Here is a 24,820-nt window from a genome sequence, read left to right on the forward strand (position 1 = left end):
ATTTTCTTCATTTTAAAACATCTAGAGTTTGACCCAACATGGGGGATGACTTTAACAGCGTGAGTCGCATGATCTAAGACCGCACACCATGAGTCGTTTCACTGTTTCCCCCGCTGACTTTTCCTCTTTAAAGCATTTATCTTTTTACCATTCAAGTGCATCAGCCATACCTTAAACCCATTTTTTAATCACTTTACCGACAATTTCAACTGTAGGGAAAATAATTCTTCCTCTGTATGTCTTTCCTCTACACTAGTACCCATTCATCCCCGAAAAAATCTATTAAAAAAACCCCTCTATTAGAAACAGAAAAGGTCAGATTTTAAAGTGAAAGCCGACATGATTATAATTCACCTCTTTAGAACAACAGAGGGCCTTAACGAGAAGCTGTTCCAACATGACCGAAGGGTGATTTTATTAGAAGTAAAAAATAAAACCTCGTTGATTGAACAACTCTTCAGCGGAGGAGTGTAACTCTGAGGAGTCGTGTGCTTAAAAATCTCTCTATATCAGGTGTATTAACTTTTTCTTTCTTGTGGATGTTAATTTTTGCTCTCCTCATTATGACCTGTTCTATATTCATGTTTAAAAGTTAACGTGGAAAAGGAGGAAAGACATCTGCTTTGATTGTTAATCACTAATCAAGGAATGTCTCTCTCATCTCCTCGAGTGCTTTCAAAATTGCTTCCTTAGATTTTGATTCTTCTTTTGTTTCTTCATTAGTCCATCATTTCCCCCCAATGTGACATGTCTCCTGTTCTCTTCTGTGTTGTCACTTTCTACACGTGTTTTTGTTTATTGGACTTACCGTATGTTTTGTTGTGTGTTGTCATCTCAGCCTCTTCTTGTGTCTGTTTTTAATCATGAGTTACATAACGTAACATGATGAGGGGAGACTTGAGGTCTCTCCAATTTTTTTTTGTTTGTTTCCAAAACACCTGTATGCAGAATAAATGACCCAAAAAAACGCCTGAGTTCAGCGTCTTTTTTTATCACCCCATACTTCACGACATAATCTAAATAAACATGTAAACAACATCTAATATAGAGTAGAAATTACCAGTTTATTCTAAGAGAGATGAAGGCAAAAGAAGAAGATATATAGCCTATTTTCTTGATCCAAAGAGGGTCCCCATTTACTAGTGAAACTGTATTTTCCTTTAGGGAAATTAAGTCGATCAGTCTGTTTTTCCATGGCTGAACAGGTGTAAAGGTCTTTTAAACAGTGTCTGACTCTTTGCATCTCAGTGCTTATCCAGGCTGTTGCATTAAAGTGTTTAGCCTGAAGTGAGCACAGAGTAAGTATCCTTTTTTTTTGTCTCGGAAAATCTCAGGTTAGCTGGAAAGAGTCCAAGGAGAAATGCCTGAAGGCCGACAGGCAGCCTAACACAGATTCTATCAGATGTAGTTTGTTTGACCTTTTCTCAAATTAGCTCCAGCTAAATTATAAAAGAAACTGGACATGTTAAGATAATTTATTTTATTATTTTTATAATTGTTATTATGGTTTCTTCTCCATGGTTTCTTTTTTATTATTATTATTTTTTAAATTAAAAGAAAATTAAAATCAATTTTTTTGTACATTCTTAATTTTTTTTTTTTTTTTTTAATTTAAATTAAAATTGTACTGTGTTCACTTTCTGTTTGCAATCTTTGCTGCTGTAACACTGTAAATTTCCCCGTTGTGGGATAAATAAAGGATTATCTTATCTTATCTTAGTAATAGGTATTCTGGCCCACACTCCAGCACAGTAGGTGGCGGTAATGCACCTTAAATGTTAGTTGCCACCCCGCCATTACCATTAAACACAAAGAAGTCATCGTAGTTTTTCCGGCTCCTGAATTTCTGACTGTGAAACCCCTGAGACTCCTCCTTGTCGCGCAAACGGACCAATGAGCGGCGCAGGGGGGGGCGGGCGTCTTTCGCTCTGCTCGATAAAGAAAAGACCTCTTCCCTCAACGGTTAGTCGCCATTTTGTCGTCTGGAAACGTCGGTAGTAGAACCTTTTTGTAGCGAAGAAGAAATCCCTCACAACGCTTTTAAAAGAAAAACAAATATATTTTTTAATTTTAATCTTACATAATGTCTCGATTTAACAACAATCGCGGCGGCCTCGGGATGAACCAGTTCCAGCAACGCAGAGGCGGCGGTGGACCCGGCGGGCCGATGAGGGGCGGGTTAATGGGAAACCCTCATTTCAGGAACCATCCTTTCCAGAATCAGAATCAAAACCGAAGAGGGCACAATAATAATAACAATAACATGAACAGGCAGGGTCCACAGATGACTCCCCAGAAGCCGATTATTCCTCCGCCGAGTCCCGGACCGGCTCTCACCATGAAAGGCCCGATGCAGCAGCAGCAGCAGAAACCTGCACAGCCAGCTCCGGAGCAGAAACAAACCCCGACACCTCCTGCTCCCACTCCTCCTCAGGGGAAGGTCGAGACACCCAAACCGGAGATGCAGTCACCTCCACCGAAAGCAGCCATCGCGTCCCCTCCACCCACGCAGGAAAACAAGATCCAGAACGCCAACCAAGACCAGCTGAAGTCGCCGGCGGCAGCAAACGCGAACGGTCAGCAGAAGCAGCCTCCACAAGCGAGCCCCAAGCCGGGGCCTCCGCAGCAGCAGCAGGGCCAGAGGAGCGGGGGGCCTCCACAGGGCCAGAGACCACAGCAGAGCCCGAGGGGGGGACCACACCAGGGTCAGAGAGGAGGAGGAGGAGGACACAATCAAGGCCAGAGGACGGGACCACACCAAGGCCAGAGAACGGGACCACACCAAGGCCAGAGGATGGGACCACACCAAGGCCAGAGGACGGGGCCGTCGCCAATGAGGTCCAGACAGGAGCAGGAGAGAAAGCCCAACAACGATTCGACAGATGGTGACGACGGCCAGTCGAGTGTACGTGTTGTTTTTTTTTGGCAACTTTAACCATTAATTCAGTCGACAAACTTTCATCGTTATCTAACGCTACCTCGCTTAGTTTTACTGATGTGCTCGATTGTGACTACAGCGCAGCCCGTGCGGGCGGAGTCTAACTGCGTTCACTGTGTTCACTGTGTAAGAGAGCGCTGGGGGGGGGGACCGAGGGGTAAAACAAACGTACCCTTGTTTAGTCGCTGAAGCAAACCGCCATCTTGTTAAACGACAAAACCGTCAAAATATTTGAATTTAACGATTCAAATGAGAAGGTCGCTTTAAATATTTTTGTGCCTTTTTTTTTTAATCAGGGCGAATGTCGTATTCGTGTTTAACTTCAAATTGTCTCGTTTTCTTGGTCAAAAAATGTAGGTCAAATTGAATTTCTTTTGAGTAACCATCGTGTGTGGGGGATGGGTGGGAGGTCGGTACACAAAGGCGACTATTTTGATTAGAAATTGTAAATAAAAATCTCTTATTTATATAATAATAATAATGCCTTTTATGTATATATCACATCAAAACAGAGGTTTACAACGTGCTTTAAAAGACAAAGCAAATAAACTAAAATTTACAAATGTGTAAAAGCAAAGCAAGGAGAAAATAAAGTATAGACAACAGGTATGTGTCACTGTCGAGTAATGGCAATTAATCTGTAATAATGTTAAATATAAAGACTATATGAGGATTAAAAGAAGAGATGACATCACAGCACAGAAAAAACCAGTTGTATGAAGGAAAACACAAATGATTAGTAAGTAAAAGCAACATAGGTAAGTTAATAATACTTTATAAATATATATATTTGTTTTTACATTCTGTCTAGTACACAAACATGAGCCAAAATACACACACATGCACAAACAGTATCCCATGGACATGCACTTGTGGAGAGGTCTCAGAAATGAGAGGGCCAGAAGTAGATAAAATGAATAAAGGAAAAGTGAATATTGAAGCCTGTCTGTAAAGTGAGTTGGTCAATATACACTGTTAAAACAACAACAAAATGACTGAGCTTTAATGTTTGTTATCATCCAATAACAGGAGTTCAAGGCAACACTGTCCATGCTGCTGAAGCCCGGTGAGAAGACGTACACCCAGCGTTGTCGTCTGTTTATCGGAAACCTGCCCAACGACCTCTCGGAGGAAGATTTCAAGAAGCTGTTTGCAAAATATGGAGAGCCAAGCGAGGTCTTCATCAACAAAAGCAAAGGCTTTGGTTTCATCCGACTGGTAAGATATACCATCCTTGAATTATCGTTGATGTTAGATTGGTGCTTATGTATGTTACTGAGCACATATGTATGTTATTACTCGTTTCTTCTAGTGTTTGGATGAAGCCAAGAATCATTTGTTGGTTATTTTGGGATTTAGCATTACAATCATGAGAAGATGATTATTTTAGTAAGATATCCTTAAAACAAGGTTGTTTGTTTTGCAGGAGTCCCGTGCACTTGCAGAGATAGCAAAAGCTGAGTTGGATGACACACCCATGAAGGGTAGACCCCTGCGTGTCAGATTTGCCACACACTCTGCAGCTTTGTCCGTGAAGAATCTGTCACCATTTGTTTCCAACGAGCTCCTGGAAGAAGCTTTCTCGCAGTTTGGAATGGTCGAGAGGGCCATTGTCATTGTTGACGACCGTGGGCGCTCTACAGGCAAGGGCATTGTCGAGTTCGCCTCCAAACCTGCAGCCAGAAAGGCTTTGGACAGATGCAATGAGGGCGTCTTCCTTCTCACCACGTAAGTGCAGTGGATGTTGAAATGGTTCACCCTTTAATTGTCTTCAGTGAGATATGCCCCAATAAAAACTTGTAATCCTTGCTTGTGTCTTACCTGCTGTTTGATTCATATTCCTCAGGTCTCCCCGTCCAGTTGTTGTGGAACCCCTGGAGCAGTTTGATGATGAAGATGGTCTCCCAGAGAAATTGGCACAGAAGAACCCCAGATATCAAGCGTAAGCACTTTTGTTAAGCTTTACAAATGATTTGCTGAATTTAAAACTATTTTGGATTTGATAAGAGTACTTATGACTGTGTAAAGCAGGCGTCTTTATCATGCAAATTAGTGCCTCAGGTCATTGTTTGTAATCAGCAGATGGTAGGATGTGAAGGTGCGGGGGGTCTGCTTCAGGCTTGGCAGCTGTGACGAGTGGCAGATGTTAACCAATCTGTATGAATCAATCAAAAATCATTATTATATTTGTGTTTCTACAGAGAGCGTGAGGAACCTCCTCGTTTCGCTCGTCCTGGAACCTTTGAATTTGAGTACTCCAAGCGCTGGAAGTCCCTGGATGAAATGGAGAAGCAGCAGAGGCAGCAGGTGGAGAAGAACATGCGTGAGGCCCGTGAGAAGCTGGAGAGCGAGATGGAGGACGCTTTTCATGAGCACCAGGCCAACCTGCTCCGTCAAGGTAAGTTTAGTCTTAAAACACCATTAACAGGACCGGCTACCAGCTTCAGCTTTTAGTCACTAGAACAGATGTCATACAGTCAGAGCTGTGGTTAGTAAGTGCCACAGTTAAATGTGTTTGTTTTATGCTTCCTTTCAGATTTGCTGAGGCGACAGGAGGAACTGAGACGCATGGAAGAGCTGCACAGCCAGGAGATGCAAAAGAGGAAGGAAATGCAGATCAGGTATTTATCTTCAGTGGATTCTATTCTATGGTTCTGTGGATGCACTACATCCTGAATCTATACTAATTGTCTGTTCTAAAAAGAGAGTAGATTTATACAAAATGGTGAAGTCAGTAATGAACATTTCTGATTGTCGTCAGGCAAGAAGAAGAGCGTCGCAGGCGGGAGGAGGAGATGCTTCGCAAAAGAGAGGTGGAAGAACAGATGAGACGTCAGCGTGAGGAGAAATTCAGGATGGGCAACTTCATGGATGTGAGTTAAACCATAAATAAGAATACACAACTCTGAATCATATGTAGTGGTTTATTTTATCACGATGAAGCTGATTTAATGGCTATTTTGTTTTCTTTTGTTGTTACAGAGGGACAGGGAAATGAGGATGAATGCCGGTGGCATGGGAGGTGAGTTATTTTTAGTTTGGTTAACCTGTCTGTAAAGATGGGAAGCCGTCAGTGGGCTTCACTCCTCATTTGTTGGTTTCTATTGTGCTGAAAGCAGCATAAACATACCGTTAATCAGTCCATATACCACTAGTTTGGAGTCCTGTACTAATAATCTTGGCCATCAACAGGCAGCATGTGAAATTTAAGTTTTTTTTAATGCAGTCTATTCATTGCCTTGGACATGTTTCTGTCAGATATGCCCTTCGGTGCAGCCAACCCGAACTTCCCCATGGGTGGACTGGGACAGCAAGGAATGGGAGCATCTCCAGGAGGCCTGATGGGCAACGAAATGGTAATGTATCCCTCTTTTAGGGAGATCAGTAGTTTTTAAAGAAAGTTTGTTTGCCTGTTCTCCTTTATTGGAGAGACTCCCAGCTGTTGGTAAACACAAAGGCCAGCTGGCCGAGCAGGATGGGAGGACCTGGATGCTCTGTGCTCCCAGCTGTCTGGATCGCTGTTTGTTGAAAGTGACAGTTTTGCTGCCTACGGGAGAGGGAGTTTTTTTTCAATGGCCGGCCAAGCCCCATCAGTTACTGTCTTATGAGTTATAAAGCCTTTTCAGCTATAAAGCCGTCAACTTGCACTAAAACAAAAGACATTGCTCTCCAGCTCTGTATTCAGGCATCAGTGCACTCTTATTACACCTTTGCGTGGTTGACTGCTTTTGCAAGACCTGTCTGATGTGAGCTTGACAGGCACTTTTTCTTGACCTGCTGCAGAATGGCAACAACCATTTTATTCTCTTAAACTGTTGACACTGTGCTTTAAACTTTTGAACCGCCTTCTCTTACTGTACTAGGAGTTACCTGTATCACACGTCATATGAGCTAATTAGCTTGTATATGAAATTGTCTTTTTTGGGTGGCAATATGAAGTCCATTTCAAAGCTTATTTTGTGCTACAAGCCAATATACCAGAAGTAGGGCTGTAGTTCATCTTTTGTACCAGCAAACTTTCCCTTCTCATCAGCATCTCCTGGGTAATTAAGCATTTGTAAGGATTTTTAGTGCAGGCTGACGGTATAATAGGAACAACTGTTTAAACAATTTGAATTTAAAGATTATGATGGCATGGTTAATTGATGGGGCAGGCAAAGACTTGTGGCTAATTCTGTCAAGGGTGGTATCGTGAATACTGGACATTGCCTGAGCTTGGCTTCAAGAAAACCTGTAGCAACAATGCTAAGGTTACTTCTGGATGGCCGTTATAAATAAACACAGTCAACCTGTGTGAACATTTTAGGTCATGAAAGGAACATGTTTCTGCAACTTTTTTTAATCAAGCTTTTAATAAATAGTTTATTTTTGCTGTGCAACATGTGCATTGGAAAAGAAGCGCACTTAAAATTTCAAAAATTGAATATTGGTTGCTGATGCTTATTAAAGCTCGGCTTGAATATTATTTAAAGCAACCCACATCATGTATGCTTTAAAAAATGGTTTTCCAAGTAGTAGTTCAAGTAGAACTCATCAAAAGTCTTTGGTAAATAGTCCGCTGAGCAGTTTGCAGTTGGGTGGATCCAATTCAAGATATTTACTCATTATACTTATTTACTCATATTCTGCCTATTTAAGTCATTTTCTAACTACGACTGTGCATTAGCCCCTTGTTGTCGCAGAAATCTTTGCCATTTGATTGGGTTTTGACTTTGAGACACTGTTTCTCACAGCCCTTGTCTACATCGGCATTTAACCTGCATATTTATGTGAAATTGCTTACTTGTTGGAAAAGTTGTTGTGCTCAATGTATACACAAGTACAGATATTCTTAGGTACAGCAATGGTCTTAGTAGTAACATAGTACCCCTATACGTCCGATTCTGTTGACATTTTTAAATGTAAACATTTATCATTGTGTTGCCATCAGGACTATTGATAAACTATAATCTATATCAGTTGTCTCAAGATCTGACTGAAGTCTGTCAGAATTTCTTAAATTGCCAATCAACTTTTAACATTGAACATCGGTTCAGGGTTAGTGAAACGTAAATGCATAGTTGAAAAGACTCCAACAAATGGCCTTCCTTATGTATTATTATAATAAATTATCCATTTGAAAAATACCGTTTCTGTTGAACACCACCACCAAGTGGTTTGCATACAGTTATCCACTCTCATATTAAATGGTCATGAATAGGGCTGTCCCCTGTCAGTCTCATTTTGGAATTGTCAATCGGAAATATAAACCCAATCCTACTACCAGGAGATTAAAAAAAATATTAGAAATGACACTTATAGAAGTGGTGAGCTGAATTAATCTGATTTGTGTGTTGGTATCCAGCTTGTATTTATTTCTAGAGGATTCCTTCACTGTTCACTGGTACCAAATGGCAATGTAATCGCTTGTCATGGTACATAAGTTAAGTGTACATTGAGTAACTTGAAACCCCAAAATGTATTCAGCTGGACATGTTTTAATGTCAGCTAATGGCCAGTGCTACAGCTGTGAGTAATAATAAAATTAAAAACATGACTCGTGTAGATTTACATAGGAGCTAGGTGTGCATTGAACTGAAAAATAAATGCTTGTTTTGGGCAGCCAGTTCAAATTTGATTGACTAAATTCCTATTGGGGCACAGCCCTAGTCATGAAGAGATTAGTATATGGTCAGCATTTAAAAAAATGCTAGACCAAGTGAGTAGTATCGACAATAGGCTAGTCTTGGCATGCACAGGAGAGACCATACTAGGTAGGCACTGACTAACGAAAGCATTACCCTCTCTTCCTTTTCCGTATGTAACCTGTGGCACCTGTGGATCTTCATATTGGATCGAACCGTTTCTTCGGATGTGTCTCCTGCTGGTTGTGTTTTAAATCTGCTCATAATATAAAACAAATCACCTCTTATTACCGCACCTTTTGACACACTTCCAAATGGACATGAACTGTGTGCTTGTGCACTGAACACAACCCATTCCTTGTATTCCAACTTCGTATCTGCCTCCCTCACAATATTGATCCCAACAGCGCAATGAGCGCTTTGCCCAAGGGGGTCCCAGGGGAATGGGTCCTGGTAATGCCGGGTATGGCCGAGTCCGCGAGGAGTTTGATGGTCCCGCTAAAAAACCACGCTTTTAAACGCTTCCCTTTGATGCGCCCTGCAGGAGCATTTGTACAGATTCTTTAAAACAATGCTTTTCTTGTATTTAAGTTTAAATTGTTGCATTTTAGCCTGCTTTTTTCACAAAGTCAATATTTTTATTTTGTATTGTCAGTAGTAGTAGTAAGGAAAGATCGGTCACCCTGGTGTGATCTCATACATCTTTCTGACCCCTGTAAAATTTTCTTTTCTAGATGTATAATGCTCTGTGAGTCTCCGTGAAGTGATAATTGTAAATTTTTTCTCTACTCTATGGCTGTGTTTTGTGCCATACCTTTGGAGTCTAAGCATGTATTACAATAAAGAGACGTTGGTTCTATCAGGACAAACCTTTATAATTTATTCCCAAAACTATTAACACAGTGTATAAAAAGAAACCAAATCCCAACAATTGGATCACTTGCAAAAAACTAAAATAATAATTGTTGATATAGCTGTCACATTAGTTCATAAAGGGGTCTATGTGTTATCCTTGCTTCAGTCCTGATGTTGCTCATTAAGAGATGTGAAACATCCTATCTTAAAACACAAGGCTTCACGTGTTGGCTCCCTCAAAAAGCTTTCCACCTCTTTGCTCAGCAACTAGCTGGTACATATCACAGGAAAATGTAATTACTTTTCCAGAGTTGATCAATTTTTATAAAGTAAACAAGAGGTGGCATAGGCAGTGATGTGACACTGTTCAGACATTTCTAGTTAAGAAACAAGTCTGTTTATCAAATGTGCTGTTGAATCATAAGTGCTGAGTCCAAGACTTGATTTTTGCTACTGCAGTTTCACTCTTCAAACACGGTTCAGAGTGGGATTATTCAACTTGCAGCATTTTATTTTTGAGAGGGTGCACTTGCTTGCAATGGTTATTGTATTTGAATAACTTTACTGTTACAGAAATGCTTCAGTAAAGCGGAGGTATGACACATAGAACCTTTTAAGAAAGCCTGTGATGGTATGTTTGTGTGGGGGAGTGAATGTCCTTTAAAAGGAACAATTCTGATCAGGTTCTCGGTCTCCCAGTGACCAGCAGATCTTTTTAGTGAATGTTGTGTGGTGATGAGGCTGGGGTTGTTGACTACATTGAAATGCTGTCTAACTATACTAATAACATGCATTTTGATATCTGGCTTCCTGCTCACAAGTGCCATTGAAGTATTTGCAAAGTTGTTGAGCATATCAAGGAACAGCCTATTAGAAGAAATGTAGCAAATACTTATGTAGACAGCTGAAGTTCATGTAATGGCCCCTAGAGGGTTGCTTCCAAAGTAAGTCAATCCCCACAAAGACCTATGTAAACATTTTCTGACTTCACAACAACACATTCTACAACATGGGTTTTAACTCTTTATTTCCCCTTTCATGACAGCTGTACTTGGACTGAGTTTTGTGCAACTCATCAATTGAAAAGAAACGAATAGCTTTGTGTAATTAGGAATGGGTTTGGTATAATATTGGGCATCGCCTTTACTTTTCTGACTCACTGAACTTAACTTGCTTGATATCCACCAGTTTGGAAATGATGGCTTTGCCAATTTATATTTATCATCATGGCCATAATTTGACAAAGTAAAGGCTTCAAAACATTGGTTCACAAAACACCTTGTGATGTCATGTTTGCTACATCCATGTCTCAGTCCACAAGATGGACAAAAAAGCCTGAATTAGCAGTCTATGGTTGTGTTGCCATCTTATTGGTAGTTGTAATTGTATGTGGATGTATTGAGCTTAATGCATTCCTCAGCAAACAAAGTTATGGACCTCCTCATTAGTTAATTAATCAGCACATTACTTCCACTGGACAACATCTACCCATTGAAGCCATTAAATAATATCCAGCAAAGTTAAAGAATGGCTAATAACCTGAGTAGTCTTAGTAGCTACAGTAGTGACATGTTCACAACATGTTTAGCCTGTTTCCAGTAAAGCCTTTTAAAGACTCACTTAGCAAGTAATTAAGATGCACATATGTTCAGTCAGTCTAGTGTTAGAGTTTCCCCAGTTGCCCAATCCTCCAATTGCATCCTAATTACTTGGTACATTTCTCCTAAAATTATTAACGACTTTTCCTTTGAGAATTTGGTAACACTATTGCAAATTCATTATGAACAGTCAAGCCATTCATTTGGGCAAACGTTTGTTATTTGGATGCTGGTTTCAGAATCATTATCTATTTCTCACTTTGACAACTAAAGTCAAATTAACCATTATAACGTTGTTTAAAGGCAAACAAAAAGAAGTAAAGGACTGGCTGACATACTTTTGTGTCTATATACCATAGTTACTCTTTTGGTTCAACTTAACTTTCAGTGTAATAACATGAGAAACTGCAGAACAAAGGAAGAATGGGGAAATCCTTCAAAAAGCGGTCAAAGTGACCTTTTATCCTCAGTACTACTTTTGAAATTTGGATTGACTTCATAGCGCGCCATGACACTAGAGTAACCTGAGTCATGACCTTGAAAATGGACATGTATTTTAAATCTTCAACATGCACAAGTTGAACATCACCCTCAAAGCAATCATTGTGCTGCACCTGCAAGAAGAGGAGTTTTGATTCTGTCCCCTGGCTTACAGAAGAATGTGGAAGGTAAACTGCACTGCTGTGGAAACTGTCTCTGCTCAAAGGGGCATTTCACATTCTCCATCTTGTGAATCCTTTTGCATCTCATCACTACAGAGAAAGAAGACGATTGGTAGTATTTTTTTTTTACCTCTGAATTTGGATTTACATGCACATTACATTGGACAGATACATTTTTATGTGGCATTAGCTTTGCCTGGCTAAAGTTCTATCAGCATGCTTTGTAGTTGATTTGTTGGCAAAGACTCTTTGCTGTTGCTCTTCACCACACTACTTGGATTTTTTTTCCTCAGATCTGGCTTTGAGTGGTTGTTGGTGACACAACCAAAAACAACTGCCCTTTTTCCAGGAAAGAAACCTTGCCTTGACTCATATCCATGATCAACTTTCTGCTTTTCAGAAGAAAACTAACTGTGAAATTACAATGGCCCAGAATTGGAACCAAAACATTAATGTGCACAGTTCATTATAGGGCTGTGAGAAACAACTGATACAGCAGATTATTGTGTTAACTCTTTTCTCAATGCTCAGTGATACTCCATTTGTAATGGTATTATATTGTAGTTTTAGATTCTGGCATTGAGAAAACCTTATGGATTTAAATAAATTGGAACAGAAAGTCTATTAAATAGTTTTCAGAACCCCAAGTGTAGACGTTTTATCGTCTTTTTTGGAAGTCTGGTTAGAAGACCATTATAATAGTCAATCGTAATCAAAATAAAAGCATGGACGAGCCTCTCTTGGTCCCTTAGCGACACAAACCCCATAATTCTGGCCATATGGTTCCATAAGGCCCGACCAATATTAGATTGTTGGGGCCGATACAGATATCAATATTGGTGAGTAAATCCAATTCCGATATATCAGATATCTTTCTTTAAAACTATGAAATCTTTAGAGCTAGATAGCTATAGACATTTATTGCTTAGATCCCTGAAATGCAGTTATCACATCCTTGTGGGGAAAGATTTATAATGAATCACTCAACTGGAAAGTAACTGCATGTACGTGCAGCATCGCTTGTCATTCTGGAGAGTGATAATGCTTGTTGTAATCCGTATAGCGCTGTCTGCTGGTGAAAGAGAACTGCTAGTGAAGTACAACGAAACTCAAATTAAATGCTATTGTGAACTGGTGAATAAATTTAGTAATATTGGCACGTATCTGCGATTAAAATTAGCTGATATCGATAGTCACTTGATAAGCTAATATTGGCCGATTAATTGGTCAAGCTCTATAAATGAGAGAAAATGTTTTGGAGATTGCTCTGATATGGCTAACCAAAGGTAAGATCCGAGTCTATCAGTATACCAAGATTACGTACTTGGTCTTGTTTCTCTATAAGCTAACAAAAAAATCTCTATTTTACCTTTAACTCTGGAAGACGATTTTCTTAATGCTTGTTAATACAGTTAACGTTGAAATCCCTGATGGCATTGTCTTTATTTACATTTAAATCCCTGATTGCAACCATAAAATGATTCCTGCTATGGGAACATTTTATTGATTATCATGTAAATGTTAAAGATCAAGAGGGATTCCTTTATATTTACCCCTCTGTTGCTACTATGGCTTTTTCCAATGGATCAAGTCGTAACCCATGGGAGGTATTTTGAATTCACTTGGACGCCATACAAACACTTGCCAAGTGCTTCTTTAGAAATGTGTGGTAGGAGAAGTTAGGTGGTAAAATTGAGTGCAAGTATTCATAATATATTTCTGAGATTAATTTAAACTATTTTAAAGCTTGACAAGTATAACTGCTGCAATGCCTCTGATAAAGCAGAGCGCTGTTTGTTGGCACTAGTTTCACTCCGATACTTACATATTTGTACAGTGCCTGACATGGAGCATAGTTTGGACCAAAACTGCATCCTATTTTATCTGTCCTTCCATTGTTATATAGCTAACAATGACAAAAGAATGGGAATAGTATGAAATTAAAAAACTGTAAAAGATAACCATATTCTTAGGTAAAGTCTTATATCTCCCTCTGCACAACAGGTCTACTTGTGATTTGGCTCCAAAACGGAGACAAAATATTAAGAGATTATTCATCTGAAATATTACATGTGTTTGTATTGTGTACATGTTTCCTTTTAACAGGTTTGACCAGCTGTAAAGATTTTGGACTGTCTGGGAATTTGTTGCCTGTACGGCTGGACATAGAAGTCCTTTATTAAAGAAATCTAAACCCTGGACATGAGAAGTGGCCTTAGTTTTAACAGGATACCATATAGAGGACTGGAATAGAACATCTGCATTTAAGATGAAATACAAAGATATTGAAGTGTTTTCCCCTTTTGTAAGCCAAGTATGGATAGATAATAGAGCCATAACTCTAACAAGCTCTGCAGTGTAACTTCACGGGTAAACCTAATGGATTTATTTATGAAAGACAACAGGAAAACTCAACTTAGAGTAGACCAACTTATTGTAACAATCAAGACTGTAGATCTGTAAATCTCATCTGAATGGTAGAAATGGAAGAAGTTTGGATGTCACCTGTGAGTATTAAGCTCTTTAAAAATGGGGATATCCATGAGTGAACTGCAACATTTTTATGATGTTCATTAGGCATTGACTTGTTCTGAATCCTGTTGCAGTTGAATAACTCTGTGATCTTCTGTTTTGAGAAGTCAAGAATATTCTAGTTGTGATTCTTCTACACAGCAGAGTACTGGCTCTGTGAACCTCGACTCACCTAGAACTGGTGCAGCTTTTTGCTTGACTTAATTTTTATTTGATATCTCCTGCTCCGTGTAGGAAGAGTTCTTAGCTGGGCATCATAACCATGTGGCACGAGACAAATGTTAGTGTTTTCACTGCAACACAAAACGCAGTAATTAATTGAAGTGGTCAATTAACTTCAGTAATTCTAGTTATGTATAAAAAAAATTGTTGGAAATATACACTTCAAATCTTGTGCCTCTCCACCATAGTGGTTAGATGGTCTGTGCTAACACAGACATTACAAATCGTTTATCCAAATGGTGTCAATTGTCTGGTGATAAAGGTGAACTTTCTGTCATTCAGTTTTCACTAGAGGTGCACCGATTGACCTTACTGATTGATCTCTGTTAAAGGCAAAGTACACCCTGATTGATGTCAGTGACATAGCGCTTCATTCCACTGTGGACTTTATTAAAGAAAAGCTATGTCCGGTAGCCTGGTGCACTTCAACTTGATTTGTTTTATCATGACATATCAGAACATAAAATCAATGTGCATGGTTAGGAGCAAAGACATTCTTTGCAACCTTAATACCTTTCTATTCAGAAGGATTATTGGAATAAGTAAAACTCTGGATCAACAGGTCAGACCTTGAAAAAAAACTGGAAATTGGAATCGGCCAAAGAAATGGCAATTGATGCATCTTTTCCCATCACCTTTATAGTATCCATTGGCAATGCTTGGAACTGCATCTTATCTGACACAACTAAGTTCTTGGTACCATCAACTCTTTCCAATGGAAAACCACAGAGGAATGGTTTCAAGCCAATGAGCTTTACCATGCAATGGAAACGATGTTTTCACTTCACTACACGTGGTGGAGTTTCTGAAGAGAATTCCGAAGAACTACGTTCATTCTGGAGCTGTTTTAAAACCATTTAGAGTTTATCTTTTGCTCATTTCAGACTTCATCTCGTCTTTCTTGATTTTTCTTCAATCCATCTTTAATCCAAGTTTTGATAATAGTAAAAAATATTTTCACTTTATTTCAGATGTCTCACAATCCCATGTATCTTTAAGTCTTCCTTGATGATTCTCTTCAATCCATCATTAATCAAAGTTATGAATCAGACAAATATTTGGTTAGTTTTTTGAGTATACCAAGATTGTTAAGGTGAACTTTGTTATATTGACGCAGGGCTCTTCTGATTTAGAAACGGCTCTTTCTTTGATAGATTATTATTAACTGGATAACCTGATGAAGAAAGTTAAACATCTGCAAGAGAAAAGGTTACATCATAGACAAAAACTAGAGAAGGAAATGTCAACAAAGAGGACAATTGAATGTCTGATTTGCTTGTGAGTATAACAGTCAGTCATAGTTAAGTCAAATAGAGCCTTATAGTATTTATTTAGAAATTACTAATATTGTCCTGGCTATCAGAAGCTTTTCTACTTAAAAGAATAGTACAAAGACTTTCTTCTTACCTTGTCTCTGAACATCCTCCAGAAAGTTCAGCAACTTCTCATGGACGTATTGTGAATTTGAAACCTTGTAATGTTATGTCTGTGTGTTGGTGTTGTGTACAATTTGTTTTTCTTTAACAGGTATGACCATCTTTAAAGGTGTTGGACAATGGAAAGGAAGTTTCCAAATCAAGTAATTCAAAGTCTGAAGCTTCTGTTGGAGTTGTTTAGTCATTGATAAGATATGGATCTCAATGAATGGCTACGTGTTTATTATCTTCTTCTTTTGGCTCTATACCTTGGACTTCAGTTTGAAACGGGTTAAAACATTTGACTAATCTTCCTCAACTTGACAAAGTACGTACGATTGGATTGACCGTGTCAAGAACACTCAGCTGATCGTGTGGAGTAAAGAAGGAATTCAAAGCTTTAGCACTTAAATTTAAGATACAGTTACTATTTGGTTCCATTGCGTGGTCCGGTTTGGTTCAGTACAGTTGGTATGGTCTGGTACCGTAAATCCTGACCTCCCTTGCTTTTCCACAGCCATCCCTTACATTACAAGTTACTTGTTCCACAAATATTTCAGTCACTAATGAGACAGTAACAATACAAGCAGAGCACAAAGCTAACACTTAAGTGACAACCATAAATGTACAGACAGACTGGAACACTTCCTCATTGCCAACAGCGCCATCCAGTTCCCTGTAACCCTAAACCGCCAACTCCCAGACTACTTTTTTTTTTTTTTATACCCATTGTCTCCTGATTGCCCGTGCCCCTCGCCTTTACCCAACTTAACCGCACTCTACGGCAATGATCCCTAGGAAGGTCTGCACCTCCAAAGTCGTGCATCAGGCAATGATACACGCTCGCATATTAATCGCTAAAAATGCCTTGAAATTACACTCTCACAGACACGATATGTTTTGTTTTCCTTGTATGGAAGTGATGATTCTTTCGACCAATCAACAGACTGCAGTTCGTCTAGTTCCCCCATTTAGGATCGGATCGGTACGAAGAAAAAAAACGAACAGGCAGTTAAGATTGTTTATTTTGGTAGTATTCCAAACTATTTGTGTATCGTACTGAGCCAAACTGAACCGCGTGGTGGCAATGGACCCTACGGTTAACCCTAATTCTTCTACATGTATACGTTTCCTTAAAACCTTTGATCAACATTCTCTCCAAATTGTTAACCATTTGGTTTAGAAAGACTCCTAACTGTGATGTTCCACATTAAAGTATGTCTGACTTTACAAGTCTACAGATAGAAATGAAAGGTGAAACTTTACATCAGTCTATATTTGTTGTGCCAATCACATTCACCGAACTACGCAGGAACTACTTTTTAGCTTCAGCTCAGGTGCAGGTCTACAGGAACCAGAACTCACCTGTGACCCCCAATTCCCTTTAGTCAAATCTGGACCTGCCTTGCCAGCAGCTAGTTTATGTCACTGTTCTCGAAGTTGAGAACTTGTGAATTTGACATTCAAAGACAATTTTGAGAAAAAAATAAACGGAATGTGTAGAAACTTAGAAAATATAATGCACCTGGAAGTGACCCCTTTTTTTTAATTTTAAAAAGGTGATTTAAGCTTCATGTGAGCAGATTAAGAACAATAAAATGAATGTAGAAATATTGTTGTACTAACTAAAGTCTGGCTACCTGATTTGGTTACATTTTGGTAACATAAGCTAATGCTTTCAGGTAATGAACCATGAACTTTCACTCCTGCAGGTTACCCTGTACCTATGGGTGCCTGACCCTGAGCAGGATGTTTAACAGTATTACAGATGTTTGTCCTTCCTAGAGATTATTTCAGGCAAAATTAAAACAAAGACTAGATCATGAAATTTCCTTAGTGTTTTGGAAAAGGGATTTTCCCTATTTGTTGATCATTATTTACATTATTGTTGTGAGATTTGGAATCACAATTTTGACACTTAAATTCCTCAGAAGTTATCCTGTCCAAATTTGTTATAAAAGTCTCTTGGCTTTTAACCCCTACGATCCTCCTCTAATAGTTCCTTTAAAAAAAAAAAAAAAAAAAAAAAAAAAACTACAAAGACTGATGGCCAAAACTGCCATCGTATACTTGAAGAACCTCATGTTCACCAACCTGCCTGAGGCAGGAAGTCCTGTCCACCTTATGGTTGAAGTCAAGATGAGTGTTGTGCTGGTGTGGATGTGTGACTGTTTCATGTGTTTGGATAAATGAGGTGTGATAGCTGCTGTCAGCCAGCTTGTCAGACGGGCTGCCCCAGGCCACAGTAGAGGCTCTTCTCTGCAGTTGGGTTACATTGACGATGAGTAGAAGTCAGTGGACAGTAAAGCCTGGACATGTTTGCACTGCAGCCAGAAGTAAGCTTACACAGATCAGCTGAACAAGTAAGGTAAGTGTCCCATCCATGTTTATAATACAAGATGCTCAGTTTTCTCTTCTCTCTGTCCTCTCTTCCCGTCATTCCTCACAGTGACATTTACAGGGCTTCTGGCATCACACTTATAAAGAATGGCATCACAGTGCAGATCTCTTTCCTTCAATCTTTTGTGTGTGTGTATGTGATTTCAAGCATTATAGCCCGTGCAGTGTGTGTGGTTGTAGTACTTTTGCTTCTCTGTATGTATGCATGAGAGAAATAATGACGTTTGTAACATGTGAAACAGAGCTGATATTTGAGAGTTGCTGGTTTTATATCCATCATTATGAAAGCAGATCAACACAAAGATTCAAAACCTTCAATCTTATACAAGGTATTCAGGTTGTCTTCTTCCAGCCTGTTCTGGTCTTTTTACCTGATTTAAAAGGTCTTTGGCAATGGAAATAGGCAGGTTGCGTTCAACAATGTGAAGAACAATATAGTCCGAGGCAACAACTCATGGGGTGATTTTCCACTGACATTCTGTTAAAAACTTTTGGAAGTCTTAGTAATATAATACTTCATCTCTTCTTCACCTGCCAAACAGGAAATAATGTTCTGTCCAATCTAAAACACACAGATGTGGTTTCTGTTTGGGTTCTCTTGAAGAGAATTTGACAACATTCAGACCACATTGAGCAGCTTTGGCCCAGAATACATGCACAAGCATGTAAGCCAGTCTGTTTCACCTTTCTAAACAAAACAATAGTCCATGTTAGTATCACTAAACCAATTACTTTATTCAAACTATTAATATACTATGTTTATGCTCACATTTTAGCTGAGCTGTTTGAAAACTCAGTTTGATATTCATCCAAACGCTGTACCAGATAGGTGTAGCTTATTTCTCACGTGTACTTACATGTGACTCAGTTGCTCCCGAGTGTAACATGAGACTGAAGTCTTAAGTGCAGACCTCACACTGTGCATTTACCTTGGAAACTGACAGGATTGCTCCGTCCGTCATTGCTGTGAAATGTCTCTAAAACTCTAAAAGTAGTTTGTGGCACTGGGTTGGGATGTGTTTGCAGTTTAGAAGTAAAACCTGTTGATACTGCTGTGGTTGAACTGGGTGGGTTTTTTAGAAAAAGAAAATCTTCTTTTGTACCCCGGGCTGTTGGTCTGGACTTGGACTGTCTCTTTCTGTACATGGAGTTTGGGGCGACTGCTTCGCCTTAATAATCAAATACATTTTAAAAAAAATTCATTTTCGACTTGACACAAAAAAACTTCCCAAGAAATCCCATCTTGAAAGTCCACTGTGCTTAAACGCTGCAGAAATATCAGAGGATAAAGACACTCAGAGGCTATCAAGACATGAGAATTTTCTAATTGTTGTTTATTTCCGTATCAGAGAAGCCAGTGACGGTTGTCTGCAGATATATAGACATATTAAAAACATGCTAATTTTAATGGAGCAAATTTGCCCAAGATGTTGAAGAGCTAAATTATTATTATCACAGTTAAACTGACAGTGAGTCTGTGGTGAACCCATGCTTCCCTATGACATGCTTAGACTTAGTTCCAAAACCTAGATGATTAAATGATGTGAGCAATAAATTGACTGACTGATTAAATCCCATCACCAGAATCCTGAGTCAGTTAAACAGATTATTTATATTAAAATGTCTGTTAAAGGTTATGTCTCAGATGTAAAGTTGCCAACAGTCACAAGCGGAACTGTAGCTCCATTAAACGGGCCTCATCTTAATGCACTACTGCCGTGATGTAAACCTGCACAGAAGACAGATGGCATCACGTAGGAGCGTCTCAGATAAGCTAGCTCATAATAAAGTAACGCATGGCCGCATTCAGCAGGAGGACGTTAACCTGCAAGAAGGGCCAAAGTGCTACCACTGCACAACTCCAACAGTAGTGTTCACATCCCAAGGTAGCATCATTTTAAAACTGCAGCAGGAATATCAAGTCATCGTTTGAGAGTAGCCAGTTCCAAACCTCAATAATCCATCGCCCAACTCAAAAATCAAAACAAATATTTAGTGGCCGTACTGATGAACACAAAATACAAGTACTTTATTGCATAAACAAGAAACAAATGTAGGAAAGGCTTTCCTACAGCATCAGTACAGAAACATAAATCCATCCACATACAGGTGACTGCTGAGAAACAAGAACTTCAAGTAGTTGTGAATATTTTAAATGACCTGCAGTGCTTTAAAGGCCCACCAGGGGAGCTGCTGCCCAAGCTTAAGGAGTCACTGCCTTAGTATCATGTTACTCTGAAAACATACAACCGTTTTAAAACCTGATCAAACGTATGAATTTGTATCAGCTGAGGTGTTTTGTGGTTGCTACATGTTAGCTCTGGTTCTTTCACATCTCGTTCAGTCTGTACAAAAACAGAAACATGTTGTAGTTCTTCTGAGAAACGCCTCCTGCAGTAGTGGTGGACATTACTGCTTCTCTTTTCTCTCCTCTTGGTGCCTCTTATTGCTCATGACTGTCCTGCCATTCCAGTGACCAGCCAGTAACTATACAGCATCCTGAATGTGACTCTTTTCTGTTGTTGCGCTTATATGTAGACGTGGTCTTGTAGCTGTTAAAGGACCCTGGTGCTACATGGAGTTTATGGTCCTCGCAAGCTCTGATCTAAAGGGGGACTACACTATGTTCAGTCAATGCCATGAGTCAAGCCCCCTGAAGGCTGTCGAGATGAATCTTATCTGCACTGTGATCCATGCTCTAACCAAACTTAAGTCCTCATTGTCTAAAATCTGTTCTATGTTCGTGAATCTCTTGAGTGTGATGCCAGAACAACCCTTTATGCCTACAGTAGTTTTGTCTTAAAAGGGCACCGCCCAAAGGCTTAAAGACCGATACGGAATAGACGAGGTCTTCTCCTGTAGAAGGTGACGGTGCAGCTCCCAGCTCTGTTTGGGCTCATCATGCATCGACGCCCCCTGATGTGCAGTCCAGCTTCATGTGGCTTTGTAACAGAATGCTGTTGTCATGGACCTTTCTGGACCCCTCTGCAGTTTGTAAACAAATGAATGGACTTTAAAGTACTCAGATGCCTTTCATAAAACCGACCTGCGTTTAGACTTTGTCACACAATGTGTACATGTCTCCAGTCACTGACTCACACATTCTTCACACATAACAACCTGTTTGTTTGTTTTTTTTACATCTCCACAAACACATGCACAAATAACACACACTCGGCACAGGTTGTCACTGACTTTATTAGTGGCAACCTCAGAGCAGTACAGGTAGATAAAAAAGGAAGTGTTTAAATGGAACAAAAAGAAAGTAGAAGTAGAGACCTGTTTCAGATCACTGCCAGGTTCTTATCGTTTTGTCTCTCGCCACAGGAGCCTGGAGCGGTGGACGGAGGCTGAGAGTCCACACCCGTAAACATGGTAAGTTCCATATCAGTCTGAAATTAATCATGTGGGCTTGGTTCACACATGCATATTTCTTCCACTCGTTTGAATGTTGCAACTTTAACATTTCCGTTATTGCAAAATATCTAGTGAACTGAAGTTTATTTGCTCTGCTCTTTAAATGTTTGAAGTGCGGTGGTATGAGGAACTTGTCAGTAGCAAGTGTTTTATCCACTGGAGATGAAGGTCTGCTCCAGTACCAACACAGATGCTAGTCTATTGATCGTTGCTCCTCCGCCTGCAGCGCACTGATCAGCTCCTCAGGTCTCTAGTGTTCGAGCCAGCTTATCTTTTTATACTACTGCATCTCAGTTTTAAGACTAAAGCAGGAGAGTGTTTTAAAGATTATCCAGCTGACAGAGTAAAGGAAAGGCTATAAAGTTAGATACCGCTTATTTGATAGAAGGGAGCATGTCATGGGGAACAGGGTTTGCGTCATCTCTGCAACCAGAGAACTTACTCTGAAGACAAATTTCCTTCGACTTCTCTGTTTTTTGCAAAACATTAGTGTTCACCACGTCAGGGAACTCTGCAGACTGTGGGCATGTGTGAGCCGCTGCTGTCCTCTACCTAAAAAGGTTCTGAAGTACTGATACAACACAGACTTGCTGACTGCAGAGTAAAACACTGACAAGTTAGTGTTTTCTAAAAATTAGCTCAGTTTTGTCGTATTAACGTTCTTGTCTGCAGCGATGTATAGCCGAGCTTCGATGCTGATTCTCCGGCTAGTTCCTCAGTAAGGGGCTGAGCTGCCTGCCATCTCCTGTGGCTAATATACTTAATATTGACAAGTACCTCACTTCAAAGAATCCAAACTATCCCTTTAACCATATGTAGGTTCATTGTAGATATTGAGTAACAGTTGGTCTGCTTTTGTTTTATAGGTCAAATGAAGAATGATGTCTGATTAAAAAGCCAGAGCTGCAGAAGACCCAGAAACGGCACTGTGGTCACACCAGGATGAGCTCCATGTAAGACCTCCTCCTGCATTCATGAATGTGAATGGACCTAATATATATCAGTGTGTAGCCAGCTTTAAACAACATCTCAGGCATCTCCATTAAAACCAGTTTTTGTTTCCCTCTTCCTTTGATGCAGAGCTGCAGGTGTCGAAGCAGCTGCAGTACCAGGAAACATCCAGCAGAGGAGCAAACAGGCCGCAGTCCAGAGGAGAGATGCACTGTTTCTTTGTTTTTTTAGATCTTCAGTATAATAAATAATACAAACTCAATTTATATGTTGTTTGTTTTTCTTACTTAGCAGCCATTGGTTTGTTTGAGTCTCTTTAAACCTTTTTTATTAGATTCTGTAAACAATCTGCAGTCGAGTCAGCCGGAGGAACGAGGCTGTTCAAATCCTCCCGCTGTGCACTGAGCTTCTCCCTCTGCCCGCTTGCTGTTTTGCCTTAGTGACCTTGCTCTTCCAGCTACAATTAAGGGTAAAGGTGCAATGTTTCCACTGCTTCATCACACCTGTATGCTGAGACTTGGCTGTCAACGCTGGACGAGGTCCAGCCTGGAGGAGGGCAAGGCGATACCAAGGAGCCTAAAGGCAGGACAGGAAGTCTAAAGTGGGTCAGTTTGGTTTGTTTGACCTGAGCTGCACCCTAAGTACACTGAACCTGCAGACAGGTGGTCACCTGCCAAACACTGCAAGAGAGGTGACTCATTAAAGGAAAACCACAACCGGATGATTCCATGTAGGTCACGGGGGGGGGGGGGGGGTCGTTTCATCTACTCCTTAAGTTGCTTTCAAAGTATAACCTAAAAACAAGCAATTATTTTTTCCCTTCTTTGATAACTTCTTGTCATTCTGACAAATTAGCTAAATATATGAAAAGCCTCGGTTGGAAACATGATAATACTGCGTGCACGTGATTTGTACCGTGAGCTGCTAATGAGGTCACAGCGATGGGGCAGCCTTCTTGCACAATCTTTTCAGAGTCCTGATACTTAAGACAGTGTGTTGTTGATGTGCTGAAAGATCAAGTACCTCTTATTTGTGAAACCTATAACTTCACTGGATGCTCCATGTTCCTCATTTTAGTGCAGACAACTGGCTGCTCTGAGTTTTATTATTTGGGCTTTTTGTGCTAAAAAAGACTAAAATGATGACACAAATCTCATTAATTCACGACTTTATCCTCTAAAATTTGCAACCATAATCTCATAAAATCATCACTTGAATTTGAAATATTTTATTTATTTTCTTCAATATTGCCCTCTTCCTCCGTCATACTATTTCTAAATGCATACAAAATAAATATGACCAGAACTTTGTCAAGTTTCCCCTCTGAGTACAAAACTAACTCTTTACAGGAAATGTGTAATTTGATGTTTTACCTTAAAATGGTCTTAAAAAAACAAGTTCAATGAAAACAGTTTTTCAAACAAAGGGGAGAGAGAAACGCCTACACTGTTTGGTTTTCGGACGTCTTTTCTGAAAATAAGAGAAAAACATTGGACAACTTGATCCCAGGGACAGTGACCCACAATCAACACTGACGTTTTGAGTGAGGTTTACTTTGCGCTTTGTTTACCAGCTGCTCCCTCTGTCTGTAAGTTGACCTGGGGACGAGGGAAAGGGGGAGAGAGAGAGGAGGTAAAGTAGGTGGTGTCCACCTGACCAGCTCCATCCATGCATCATTAATGTTCATGCATCATTGATGGCGTCCGCTGGTAACAGGTGGAGCGGTACGATCCCCTCTCCAGTCATCCCCCAGAGCCTGCACCTGAAGACGCACAGAACCAGGTCTTAGTCCATCTCACCCAAACAGGAAACAACAACAACTGCCAATTGAGTCTTGAAATAGGACCATACATGTACCTGTGGTTCCCCTGTCCGAGGGTCTTTTCAGGTAAACTCTCCTCCAGCTGTGACACAAACTCTGTCACAGATGAGTGGCACTGCTGGAGCTGCTCCCCCGACCATCATGCTGGGTTTGGACCTCAGCGGACCGTGGCACCAGAGATCCACTGAGGCGTACCTGCTCACCGGCTCTGTGAATCCTCCGCCCGCAGCAGCAGCAGGAAGAGGAGGAGGAGGAGGAGGCTGGGGGAGCAGGACCCCTCTGAGGCTGCCCGCACTCGTCGCTACAACCAAACGACCTCACAGGAGAAGCAGCATGGCTCGTCTCAGGTGAGCTGAAGAGGTGTCAGACTTAAAGTTCAAAGGA

At 40.1% G+C, this 24,820-nt stretch overlaps 1 protein-coding gene across 2 annotated transcripts; it reads left to right on the forward strand.

The window, feature by feature from the left end:
- Positions 1–1,947: 1,947 nt before the first annotated feature.
- On the forward strand, positions 1,948–22,876 carry sfpq (splicing factor proline/glutamine-rich). Of its 2 annotated transcripts, none has more exons than XM_020647221.3 (12): positions 1,948–2,905; positions 3,968–4,156; positions 4,365–4,666; positions 4,785–4,880; positions 5,140–5,336; positions 5,475–5,559; positions 5,700–5,811; positions 5,921–5,960; positions 6,197–6,294; positions 8,970–21,621; positions 22,530–22,616; positions 22,744–22,876. In XM_020647221.3, exons 1-10 carry the CDS (start codon positions 2,084–2,086, stop codon positions 9,078–9,080), a joined length of 2,052 nt encoding a protein of 683 aa, XP_020502877.2. In that variant the 5' UTR covers positions 1,948–2,083; the 3' UTR covers positions 9,081–21,621; positions 22,530–22,616; positions 22,744–22,876. The 2 variants fall into 2 exon arrangements, with proteins under 2 accessions (XP_020502877.2, XP_065804633.1); XM_065948561.1 differs by having other exon boundaries at positions 21,574–21,621.
- Positions 22,877–24,820: the final 1,944 nt, after the last annotated feature.

The sequence above is a fragment of the Labrus bergylta genome, chromosome 19, assembly GCF_963930695.1.
Source record: "Labrus bergylta chromosome 19, fLabBer1.1, whole genome shotgun sequence".
NCBI classification, from domain to species: Eukaryota; Metazoa; Chordata; class Actinopteri; order Labriformes; family Labridae; genus Labrus; species Labrus bergylta.